General features: G+C 38.1%; 1 protein-coding gene across 1 annotated transcript; it reads right to left on the bottom strand.

Annotated features, from left to right (window-relative positions):
- Positions 1-493: 493 nt before the first annotated feature.
- Positions 494-13,016, bottom strand: LOC113962056 (spectrin alpha chain-like). Its single transcript, XM_027672866.1, has 10 exons — positions 12,903-13,016; positions 12,151-12,265; positions 9,680-9,793; positions 8,093-8,214; positions 7,295-7,457; positions 5,306-5,494; positions 4,239-4,316; positions 2,541-2,713; positions 1,404-1,494; positions 494-808 (listed from the first exon to the last, which is right to left on the bottom strand). The coding sequence occupies exons 1-10, from the start codon at positions 12,971-12,973 to the stop codon at positions 602-604; spliced, it is 1,323 nt and encodes a 440-aa protein (XP_027528667.1). The 5' UTR covers positions 12,974-13,016; the 3' UTR covers positions 494-601.
- Positions 13,017-13,339: the final 323 nt, after the last annotated feature.

Genomic DNA, 13,339 nt, shown 5'->3' with positions numbered 1-13,339 from the left:
CTAAGATAGTGATTACAGGTGAATCTGGAGGAGTAAATCTAATTATTAGTAATATATTGCAAAATACAGCTAGTAAGCACTGTGCTGAAAATAGTTAATAAACATGTAACAGTCTGTCCTTCCAAACTTATCATCTGATCACAGCTTCTGCCAAGTGTCTGACAAAGCTTGTCAGGCTTCCTTCATATCTCGCCTACTAGTATGTATCTGCAAAGGAAGCACTTGAAAAATCTTCTTTATCCTTTTTGTTGGATACCTGTTATATGGCTTGTTAAAGTTGTGCACCCAATCAGCTAGGTTCTCCGCTGGAGAGAAACAAGTATACATCTAATGTGGCATCCACCTCAGAGAGATGTCCCTAAAGTCAGTGGAATGAATCTTTTATTGAAGGCACTTGTCTGTTTCCTTTGCGCCCATGGTGAATATAGATAGCAAGCTAACACTGGATAATAAGAGAGAGTGGGAAGAAACTGATGGACACAGAAAATTCTTGATGGACTAAAAGAACAAGCTTCCCCGTCCCCTAAGAGAGAGAACATGAATAATGTCAGTGATGGGACAGTGATTCCCCCTCACTTGTTTGAGATCACTGTAACTCTGACTATCCACAGAGTCTTTCATCCCAATTGCCCACCCCTGCCATTAACCCCGCTTCTCTCACAGATTTGATGGAGTCCAGATGATTCTTATTGGCCATGATCTCTGCTTGGAAAGTCTGATGCTTCTGCAGTTTGGTCTGCAGATTGCTTGGATCCTTCCAGCTATCATCCTGGGCAATGCTATTCTTCTCATTAATCCAGGCAGCCACCTTTGGTGAGGAAAGAACAAAAGTAACCAAAACCTTCAGTGTTTCTTCAGGTGCAGCCTGTCAGTCTCTCCTCTTATATGTATAAAACAGGGAATCAGAGAGTGGGGACCCAAGTGAACTGTCCTTCTGAGGTTCTGCTTCCCTAAGCTCCTCCTGTCCTTCATAAAGTCACCTCTCTATGTCTGCTTACCAGCACTGTTACCTGGAAAGGGGGCTGTCTCCATCAGGTAGGCTCCATGCAGTGCGAAAATGCATGGACACCTGTGTGCATGAAGGAGAACAGACAATGATGTCCCTATTTCTAACCCATTGTCAGCATCTTCTCATGGGTTTTTAAATGGTGGCACATTCTCTTTTAATGCTTTCATTTCTTCTGCATTTTGCTGGCATCCATTTTACATTAGACCTTTCATCTGATTGCTAGAGGGAAGATGAAAAAATATCCCTTTATTCTTATCCTCATTTTCCCCAATATTATCTCATTCCAGACTCAGTTCCTTGATTTTTCTCGCAGTAAATCTGTCCAGGGATTCAGACCTATGCAGCATAGCATGTTTTGAGAAACTAGAATACTAGTAATCCTGTGTAATTGTACCTCAAAGGAATTCCTCAGGAACTTCTGCAGAAGCCTTGATTCCTCTAGCAAATGTCTGCGAGCAGCAGCATTCTCCAGCAGTCTCTCTTTTCTGAGATGAAGACAGATGTGTGATGTCAAAATCACAGAGTGAGTTAGATAAGGGTTTTCAAATTTCACTTCCAGAACACACATGATCTAACCCTCCATTCTTTAGGAGGGAAATGTCCATAACACAGACTCCCTTGATCTGAACTGTTAGAGAAGATGATCAGTGCACTGATAGGAAGGATTCCTAGCAGATAGATATGCTTAAACTACACACAAATTCTATACATATGATATTTGCCTTTAAGGAATAACCATTACTGCCTTTCAGAGTTCAAGAGAACATAAGCTCAGCATGTTTCTTATGTGGAAATACTGTAAGCATCATGGTATTTGCAATGCATAAACCAAAGCTACACCATCCTCTAATCTTTTTACCAATTTTGGATCTGCAGCACTTTATTCATGTTAATGCAGACTTGAGATAATAATAAATTGTATCAAATAAGATCATATTAATAAATTTGTATGTTCACTTTAATTATAAGGGATCTCCAATCTCTTTTCATAACTTTCATGTATATCTTTTCATCTACTGTAGCAATGAATACAACTGCTTTTACTGTCAACATTTGTTTATGATGAACAATATGCAACATGCTACAAGAAATAAAGTAGTTCACATGAAAGGGCGAGATCTGATCAGAAATTTGAGCAGGGCTTTAAGATCAACCCCATTAGAGCAGTGAAAAAGCAGTTGTCTAGCTAATGACCTATCTTGATGGTATTTAATGATAATGAATTACTTAATGGCACAGCAGACCTCAGTCTTTTGTTTGCAGCACTGTCCTTAAGGCCAGGCCAGAATATAGAATTACGGAAATCTGCCTTTTTCTGAATCCTGCTCACCCTCCACTTAAGTTTGCATTTTGGACACCTCCTAATGAAATAATTATTAGGCTCAGGCCAATATGGGAATACCACAGTGAAAAGCACAAAGGTGAGCAAATGCAAATCAGTTTTTAGTTCTCTTAAATCATTTAAAGATATTAATCAGCGTGGAGAGGGTCTTATCACAGAAAGGATGACATGGGAAAGGTTTGACTTCACCTCCTCAGAATGGCCTGGCATCTGTTGGTGATATTGTCTGAGTCATAATGCTTATTCCGCGTTAGCTGCTGAGAAAATGAAGCCATTTCATCAATTTTCTCCATCTGAACTTCCAGTGCTTTTTCAAACTGTGTGTGTTTCTGCTGTAGGCTCTCCACACTAGACAGTGAGTCCTGGATAGAAGACAACAAAAGGTAGCTGCTTTCAGTCAGAGTTTTTCCATCCACAATACTGATAATCCAGAATCTAAATGGCATTTACCCCATATTTGCAAGCTAGCTGTCAAGAAAATTTATTGTTCTTCGAAATGTATTGGCATTGAATATGACACTTGGGGCCTAAATAAGGTTCTATGCAAGGTCTGAGGTCATTATTTCAGAGTCAAAACTGAACTAGCTGCTGGATGCTTAGTTTCTTGTGCATATTGTTGTGCTGCATAGAACGCATAACTTCTCAAGAAATAAAACATCAGAGCCTAATTATAAATCAATCTTAAGACAGATGCTATGTTCAAAGCAAATGTGGAATGCCAAACAGAAATCACAGTTAAGTGAACAAATATGTCACAGAAAGAGGTTAAAATTAGAGCCTCAGTTTCAACTCATGGAATTTAGAAGAGCTCAGATCCAGATTTGAATTTGAGGACTAAAGTCTGACATTGCAGTTCATCTGGAGAGAAACACAGAACTTGACTTCTTGTAATGTTTGTGAATCCCAACCTTAATGACTCAGAGTTCTCTTTGCAGCATCCCTCTGGACTTTTAATTATAGATTCAGTGGTGTCAAAATGTTGTTACCGTGATAAACTCTGCTTCCCCACAACTCTAAAGGAAGCAATAAAGCTTGCATCAAATGGTTCAGAAGAAAATTTAAACTTCTGGGTGCTTACATGAGTCATTGGATGGGAAGTTACTCACAGAGTATTTTCCGTACATTGCTGAGCTAAATATGATTGGGTGACTCCTTGTAAGTCTCATACTGTAATGAAAGGACTGTAAATATATACCTCTATGCCAAGAATTACAGAGGCAGACACCAGTCACTAGCATTTTATGGTTTTCATACCATTTGTACACATTGTGTCTATACTGAGCTCTGAGATGTCATTGTAATTCCTGCAGAGACAACTAATTAGGTAGCACCACCTACACAAGATGCAGGATAAGCTAAGTATCAGAACGTATATCTAGCATCCTGCACAGCTCTTGCAACCCATACATCACTTATTGTGATGTTGCTGATACCTGTGATAGGTAATTTAAAGCTAAACTGGGTATGTCATCAGTGACAGCCGTGATGACTTGCGTACTGCTGGCAAGTGTATTTGGGTCAGATATGACAAGGTTGGGCTGAATGGAGCATTGAGCAACCTGGTGCAGTGGAAGGTGTCCCCACCCATGGGAGGGTGGTTTGAACTGGATGATCTTTCAGGTCCCTTCCAACCCAAACCATTCTATGATTCTATGCAGTCTCACTTTCCTGTTATAATCAGAGCAGTTGGATTGTTTCATTACTCTTGGGGCTGAAAATCCCATTCTGTGTAAAGTATCAAGGAAAGAAATCTGACCCTAAAACACCAACAAGACAGAGCAGTAAGGAGAAAGACCACAGGAAGGTTCAGAGCACATTATCATACTTCACAGTCCCCTTTCCATCAGACTGATTGCAGAGAAAATTGTAATTTCTCAAAGCACATACCCCTGAGTCCTCATTAGCTAGGAAAGCTTCTTTGCTGCTGAGCCAACTCTCAATCTGTTCCACGTAGCCATAGAATTTCTGTATAGGGAAAAAAAAAGCAGTCATAAACATGAAAAAATGCTGTAAAAGAGAGGCTAACCTGATTTCGGCAGAGTACACCGAAAACCCCTGAACTTTCACGGCTATTTAAAAAATTAACTGCATAGCACTGGATGGCAATAAGCACTAGATTCTAGAAAAAACATATGTAACAATTATTATTGTGACTTTCTCCTTAATAATAGGACTATTTCTTTTTGTCTAAGACATAGGATACAATGTAAGTATTTCTAGATTGTTTTTTAATGGTGTAGAGAAGGCTGCATAAGTAACTGGCCAATGAAAATTGAGTAACATGGCTGGAAATAAGTAGCATGTAATACATAAAGAAGCATTAAAGCAGCCCATACCATATGATTTAAGTTCTCATATATATGAAGATTTTTGATGGGACTAGTAGCCCAGCTTTTATTTAAAGTATTTGACATTCACCATTGTTAAAATCCCTGTTTGAGCAGAAATTTTTTAAGTAAGATGACTGTTACATGGAAGTATTTCTAGGAAACTACAGCCAAAACAGTTCTTTTCCTAGGGAAAAAAAACCAGCCAGGGAAAAATTAATTATTCTGTTAATGCTAAATTTGTCTTCAGTTGTTTTTTTTTAAATACTTGTCTGGCTCCATGTTTTTTGGGAAGGTTATAGAATTTGGTAGAGTTGTGATGTTGCATTTTAAGTATGTGTTTTTTTCCAGCTGTATGAGAGTTTGAGCACACTTTGCTAAGTTTTAAAGGCTTTGAAAAATTTATGAGCACATATTTCACAGAAATTTCTGTGATTGTAACTTAAAGCCCTGTAAGCACTAAATGTGCTTGGCCCTCAGCATGTCTTCTGAAAACCAGTGAAATATACATTAAACACTGGGTATTATTAGCATATCTTTCATTATACTATCTCACAAATTTGCTGTTTTTATCAAGGAAAACTGTCAGTGGCACGTGCATTCTCTCTTGTATGTCTTTTTACTCACCTGTAAGTCTTGTGCCTGAAACAATTTTATATATCGCTCTTTCCATGCTTGGATCAATTCAGACCAGGCTAGCTGTAGTCTGGAGAGGGACTGGTGAATTTCGGGGGTTGCATAATGACCAGAATTGGCAAGTTCTTTACCATAGTCACTGAGAGAGTTGAATCTTTCCACTCGTGCTTCAATCTCCTCCTAAAATATATTACTAAGGTTAATGTCAAGGGTTTATGAGAAGCCAATTATTCAGAATACAAGCCTTAAGGGGAAGAATATGGGCTGTAACTTTCCAGCACTAATATTTGTATGGAAAATCATTCATCTTTCTTTGAGCTATGTTACTGGAAGAGCATAGAATTGCTAAGAGAAAATAAGTGTAGAAAATAAATTACTTTATTGCTTTAGGAATAACTGTTCTCCTACAAATGAAAATTGGGATTAAATTAGAAACAGTCTACCTCCAGTCTTCCTACATAAAGGTAGTTCTTATGAGAGACAGTGCCTAGAATTTTTCACCTCCTGACATATAACTTGGCATCAGATTTTTACATTAAAGACATAGTTTTACTTTATTTTGTGGTGTTAAAATGAAATACATTTAACTTTTGCACCTGATCTGAGGAATGAGTTATGTCCATATACTGAGTCCTGGAGGCAAAAACAACTATGGCCCCTGCAAACTGAATGTGGAATTTCTAATGCATGCAATTTGAAAATGAAAATAACCGTGCACTGAAATAATACCATGTATTAACTCATAAACTACCTTAAACACTATGACATGTACTATTAAATTTGTGAAATTAGAACTGCAGCTTTTAGGGATTTTTGGGGTTGTGGTCTTGCCTAATCATAACACAGCTGTAAAAGAATAATTTCATGGGTTTTTTTGTTTCACATTAGCATCTTGTGTTCACCTCTAGTCTCCCTGAAGGTCTTTGGTTTGAGCCACTAACCTGAATGAAAAAAACCCTCAATTTTTCTTGTGTTGTCTATAATTTTAGTTTAGTCAACATAAGAACATATTGCCTGGATTCCTCCTTTTCTGTGTGGCTGTCTCAGAGCCATTTGGGCTCCTTTACTAAAAACTTAGATCTTGCTTCCTTTTAAATTTCGAGCACACTACATCAGTGGTTTGGGATATTTTTAGTGTCACAAAAGCATTGTGAAGTCTGTGATACAAGAAAGCATTGTTAAAATTAAAGACCAAAAAAAAAAAAAGAGGGAATTTCAGGTACTTTGTACTAAATTCAGGTTTAGAAAATTAATCGGAATCTACTAACTATTTGTGCTAATTATGGGACCCATAAAGCACTGGATATTAGTCATGATTCTGAGAACACAATTTTTAGAAAAAGTAACATAATTGCAGAGAGGATGTAAGAAAACAGCTGAAAGACAGCTATGATGCTTGGGAAAAAGTAAAATATTGATTTTTTTTTCCCTAAGGTTAATTAAGAATATCACTCCTTTTAGAAAAGAAACCAAAAATATTAGCCAAATTAGTCACCAAAAGATTGTTGCAATTGAAGTGTTTTGGAACTGAATGAGTAGCACTGTTCAATGGTAATTTACTGCCCTGTGTGAAACAAACTGCTGTTTCTATTTTTCTCTCAGGTAAAAGGAGTTTGCATGAAAAAAACTGACTCAAAGCCAGAATTGACTGGCATGAACTTTTTGGGCAATCTGAATAAAGAGATAGCAGCAAGCATAGTGTGATACTGAATCTGTTTTTTAACTACAGGCTTGGACGGCAGTACAGGTGAGAGCTAATGGGGCTTTCTGAGCCTTTCTGCAAAGACACAAGGTGTCAAACAGCCCACGAGACAGAGTTTTGTCAATATGTAGGTGACTTCTATCTCTAATCTGGTATTGAAAAGTTTTTTCACCTGTTACTGACAGATGCATGCAGCAAAATTCTGCTGTATCTGCAGCAAATAATTCCCACGGGAAAGGTTCCCAGTATGTTCAATTGGAAGCAATGATGATACTTGCCTTTCTCTCCTGATGCTCCTCAATCATACTTTCGGCTTCATTTGCGCTTTTAGGAAGCCCCCCTGCTTCCATTAACCCTCTGATATTTTGGGTCCAGTCTAGTAACTCCTTCATCTCCAAGTTGAATTTCTGTAACTGGTATGAAGCTGCCAGCTTCTCCTTCCTGCCACACAATGTGCAATTCAGCATTATCCAACACAGAATTATTTAGTTGCTTCTCTCTCCCCATTTGCAAAGGAAAGTATCTTAGGAGAAGCCAAGTGAAATGAATTCAAGCTTTCCCTTACAGTTCCTAGCAGTCCCCATGTTAACTAAAATCATAGGAAATGCACACTGCCTTGGAGACAGCATGCTTACTATTTTTACTACATCAGTTCATCAGCACAAGAAAGGTAAAAAAGCCTTCATAGCTGTTGCTTCCAGCAATGATTACAGATCAGGCCTAAGCCTTTCTTGTTTTGGAAAGATTTGAGAAAAAAAAATCTCCTCGAACTATCCAAAAATAAGTCTTTTACAAAGGCTTTATGATAGATTTAATTTGATAGTCATAAGGCATTTTAGTAACATTATTTAATGGGATAAACCACAAAAATTGTATTAGTTTTCCCAAAGTCATATCAGTGGAATTTTGTGTGTATCAACTCCCACTTTTTCCAGTGTAGGTATCTTAGATGCCTGTGTAAACTTTGTAAAGAATCCTTAAAAACTTTTAAGAGGCCCCTGGCAAGCAGAGTTTAGACCCCAGAGAGAAGCTTTTCTCCCGCTGAGAGATATTCAAACCATTCTGTAAGTCTTTACCTTTGTTTGGCCTGTCCCTGGAGTCGTAGCCAGTTGTTTTTCATCTCCTGCTGCTTCATAGTCAGTTTGTCATTTATGGATGGATTCCTTGTGGAAAGGCGGAAAGATCCCAATTCCAGTGTCTGGGAAGAGATTTATAGTGGGGTGAATTTATGCCAAATGCTTATATTCATTCCTGAGTTTGCCTTTTAGGAAAAATAGTTCATTTTAAGATCCCTGTTTTCAAAGGCAGGTACTTAAATTACAATAACAAAATAAACAAAGGGGAGATGTTATATGCAAAAATCCAATACATATGCATTTGCAAAGAAACATCCATGTGAAGAAAGATACGTGTGCATTGCTTCACATGTACAAATGGTAATTTACAATGAAAAAATAGTTTTGCAGAATACGGACAAACATAATCTAACTAAGCCTAACAAAATCTAACTAAATGTAACAAAAGCCATGAAAATATGGAACAGACAGAAACAACCAGATTTGCCTTTCAGCAGAAGGCTCAAAAATTTTTTGTATGTGTCTCAGCTAACAGCAGCAACAAACCACGATTTTCAGTGTAGACTTCTAGTTGATGTTGTTTTCCTTAACACAGGCTGATAAACAGTAGAGAACACTCATCAACTCAGGTTTAAAGCTGGTAACTTTCTTGCAAAATTCCATCAAAATTATGAAAATGAATAATTCTAATTAGGGAGAAAGGAGAATATGCCAGGCTGGTTTTAATCATAGAAAAGGACAGTTATTATACTTTGTACATGGTATTTGTGGCACCATATCAAAAAAACCAAACCCAAACCCAAATGTAAGAATTGATACACATGCAAGTAAACCCAGATACCAAACCGCTGCTAAGGTATTAAGGAAAAGTTTACTCTGAAGTCAGAAACTCTAAATATGCTGCTAAAATCTCACCATTGAGAACAAAATCTTTGGAGAAAGTTTGCAAAAATATTTTCTATATGAAAGGGCTTAACATTCTGGTCAACGGTGAAAAAATGTGAGAGATTGTCACAGGATTTTTACTACTGTGGTTCAACAGAAAATACTTCTTTTTATTAAAAATATGCAACTATATAGGAGCTTAGACCCATATCTAATGGTCAAGATTAGTCCTAAGTGATGCAAACTGGCCATTTTACAAAAGCCAGATTGGATCAGGCAGGCAAGTATAATCTAAGATTTCTGTGTTTGATGTCTGTGTCAGGACATTACCTGCACTGTGGGTTTTATATCTAAGTTCTAAACAGAACTAGAGTTGTGATTTTGGTCAATTCAGTACAGAAACTGGGGGAAAGATGGACTCTGTACTTTCCAAAATTTATAGGATAGTCTGATCTGGTTTGTAAATGAGAGCCAGAAAGTCAGATAACATGTTAAAAAGGGACTTTTCTTCGTAGATTTGGTGCATCAGAAAGAATGATATTGATACGATAAAGCAGGAATAAGCAGAATGGTATTTTACTGAGAAGAAATTTATGCTGCACTTGCATTGCAGAAAATTCATACTAATCAATCCAAATGATTTTTGCACCATATTTCCAAGAAGTAAAATGAAATTTTTTACAGTACTTCCTCACTACTTACCTCCATTTTGGACTTTATAACACTGATTTCTCTCTCCATTTCTTCATGTCTTCGAATCAGGTTTTCCACACTTTCCACATCTTTTCCATAATCCAGTGCTTGTATAAGTACACTCTGGAAGGAGCAGTAAGATGTGCAAATGGTGAAGATTACACAAAGCAAAAGGATCATATCTTAATTATTTCAAAGAGTCTTTTCCTTCACTTCTTTGCATTGCCATCTAAATGTTCTTATTGTCTTTTTAAATATCATCAGAGTGCATTGTCTGCTTTCCGGTACAGAGATGAAACAAGGTTCCACATCTCTTTGAACAGTCATAATCCTGCTTAAGATGCCTCTGGCCATTCACATGTAAAACAGAGACAGGTATGCTTCCCTGCATTTCTCAGTCTTTCTTTTTCCTTTTTTTTTTCCAAATACCAAACCAGAAAAATATTTCCCAGTAAATTGTGACAGAGAAATTTTCAGATATATATTATGAAAATATGAAAAATAAAATTGACTCTCAAGCTCCTAACAGAAATTAGATGCCATAAAATGAAGAAATACATTCGTAAAAGTTGCTATAAAAATTCTGAGCCAACAGCCTTGTGATACCTTAAGTAGTACCACTTATCTACTGACACATAATTAAATAAATATATAATATTATAATATCTATAATAATAATATATAGCATATATATAATCCAGGATAGGTATTTTTACTTCAATTTTCTGAATGAATAAGATTTTATGCAACTTCTCAAAGCTGCATATTTAATAGCTCTGTATTGCACAGCAGGGAGAGATATGCAAGCTAGTGTTGAATGAACTGGTTTTGGTACACTACAAGTTGTTATATTCAAGCTAAGTAGGTAATTCAGAAACAGCTCTATGGTAACTCAGCTAACTGGCTTTTGGTATTCAGAACTAACTTGGCTCAGCATTGTCTGAAGGAGATGCACACCTGTGCCAGTAACACAGCAAAAAATAGGCACCAGTCCCTTAGTTTCTAAGATATGTACTCTTCTTACTGCATCTTGCTGTGTTTGTTCCTTGTGGGAGGATTAACTAGACCACATGGAGATGTTTAGAAATGTAAGGATGCTACTACTTCATGACTTGTCTAATTCTGCTTACAGTTAGTGGAAAGACATCATTGCTGAGGGGTAATTTATCTTATCTGGGAGATATTGGAAAACACCCAAAAGACAACACTGTCATCGGTCACAGCCAGCACGGCTTCACGAGAGGAAAGTCCTGCTTGTCAAATCTGATTTTCTCTTATGACAAGGTAACCCACCTAGCTGATCAAGGGAAGCCAGTTGTTGTATACTTTTTGGGTTTCAGTAAAGCTTTTGATGCTGTCTCTTACAGGATCCTTCTGGACAAAATGTCCAGCACATTATCCACAATATCCACACAGCTGGATAAACACGTCACGCAGTGGGTGAACAATTGGCTCACAGGTCGAGCACAGAGAGTAACAGTGAATGGGATGACATCAGACTGGTGCCCTGTCACCAGTGGGGTTCCACAGGGCTCCATCTAAGGCCCTGTGCTCCTCGACATCTTCATAAATGACTTGGACACAGGATGGGAAGGGATATTTATTTTGCAGACAACACAAAACTGAGAGGAGCTGATGAGTCCCTTGAAGGCAGGGAGGCCCTGCAGAGAGACCTCAACAAATTAGAGAACTGAGCAATCCCAGCCATATGAAGTTCAATGAGGGGAAGTGCTGGATTCTGCACCTGGGATGGGGCAACCCTGGATGTTCATACAGACTGAGAATGAGATGCTGGAAAGCAGTGCTGTGGAAGGGGACCTGGGGGTACCCAATGGCAAGTTGAATATCAGTCAGCAGTGCCCTGGCAGCCAGGAGGGCCAACCCTGTCCTGGGGGGCATTTGGCAAAGCATCGCCAGCCGGTCAAGGGAGGAGGATGGTTGAAAGGGATCTCTGAACATCATCTAGTCTCATCTCTGCCCAAAGCGGGGTCACCTTAGGACAGATTGGTCAGAGTCCGATCTAGTTGAGATTTGAATTTTTCCAAGGACTGTCTCTTCAGGTAACTTGTTCCAGTGTTTGATCACTCTCATTGTGATTTTTTTCACTTTACACCTATTTTGAACTCCTCACTTTGCTACTTGTACCCACTGACTTTCACTATGAACCTCCAGGGAGAGTTCAACTTGATCTTCTCTGTAACCTCTCATTATATAAAGAGAGCATCCCCTTTTATTGCGACTCTAATCTGTGATTTCTCACAATACATTTCAAACATACCCATTTTAATGAATGCATTAGAGTTGGTAATCTGCACTGTTTAATGATATTTCGGCCTTCCTACACACTTTAAACACAGACAACTATCAAAGATCACTGTTGAATACTCAGCGGCTCTCTCGAAATCAGCATGCCTGGGTTTATTGGTGTTGGCAAAATACAACATTTTTCCATTTTCATCAATCAAAATTTGAAAACTTACCTTCTCAGTAATTCTTTCTGTGATGTCATCTATTTCTCTGATTAAGGCATGAAACTCTAGGGCTCCGTCTAATTTCTTCCTGTATGCATTCAGGTTACCATGGAAACTGTTCCACCTTTTATTGAAAATAATATTTTAGAGATGTATTTCATAGGTAAGGATTTCCACAACTGAGTTTCATGATGCTCATATTTAAGCAAAAAGACAGGATTTCTGAACTACCTTATGCATTGATCCCCAACTCCCCATAACGGGGCACATCACAGAGATAAAGCATTAGTGTGAGAAGATTATCTGGTTATATTTATACCAGGTTTTCAGGATGGCATGGGGGCTAAAAGCTAAAAAGTACTGATCCAGTTTCCTTAAACTCTCAATAACTTCATAATCCATATCTTCATGCTTTTGTTTCTTAGACAGTGGACTGTGTAGCAGCAGAAGCAATAGGCAATTCACTAGGACAACTATGTGAATAGATGGAAGTGTCTTAGGTTCATGAATGTACTGTCTCAAGTGCTGTGAGACAGCGTGTTTGCCTCCAAGGCTAGAAACATGACTTTGGCCCTGCTGGATTAAAAATCCTTCTAGCTAACTGTTCTGAGAGTATTAGACAACTCCAGTCTCTGATGTTTGGTGGTCATGGTATTAAAGAAGAAAACATATGTTCCGATTCCTCCATTTATCCCAGCCAAAGACACCTAATTTTTCCCTCTTGTTTTTGCTTTACACAGAAGATTTAAGAGCACACTCACTTCTCATTGAGATGCTTTCGGCGCTCGTATATTGTCTTTGTCTCTTCCTTGTTCTGTCTCTCCAGTTTCATGGCCAGGGCATTGATAGTCCTGATGTGAGCACCGTCAACTGTTGACTCCTGTAAAGCGAGAAAAGAAACAAAGGTATGTGTTTGAATTGCTTGTGATTGAGTTTTCCATTGGGACATGAAAAACAACACCAGCAGCAAAAAGAAATAGTTTTACCTCACTGCCAAACATTTCAGACACATGGGGTTTGCTCTACTACAACTGCTGGTGTTACTAAGTCCCTGATGAGAAGACAATAAAGGCAAGAAAGAACATTAATGACTATAGATACAACAATGATCTAGGTCTAGATGGGGGCTCTCAGGCAGTCATTTCTAAGACAGAAATTCCAGCAGGGGTTCATTTGTTGAAGAAACATAGGTGCAGGT

The sequence above is a fragment of the Neopelma chrysocephalum genome, unplaced genomic scaffold (assembly GCF_003984885.1).
Source record: "Neopelma chrysocephalum unplaced genomic scaffold, ASM398488v2 Primary Assembly neopelma1_100815, whole genome shotgun sequence".
In the NCBI taxonomy this organism is placed as follows: Eukaryota; Metazoa; Chordata; class Aves; order Passeriformes; family Pipridae; genus Neopelma; species Neopelma chrysocephalum.
This window is presented reverse-complemented; position numbering and strand designations above follow the sequence as displayed.

Bases quoted from the DNA above. Each gene is read 5' to 3' on its own strand.
- LOC113962056 (XM_027672866.1), bottom strand. From the start codon at position 12,973: ATGAAACTGGAGAGACAGAACAAGGAAGAGACAAAGACAATATACGAG. The intron at 12,266-12,902 runs GTGAGTGTGCTC...TTTCAATAAAAG, and splicing joins CGAAAGCATCTCAATGAGAA to GTGGAACAGTTTCCATGGTA. The intron at 5,495-7,294 runs GCAAGTATCATC...AATATATTTTAG, and splicing joins AGGAGCATCAGGAGAGAAAG to GAGGAGATTGAAGCACGAGT.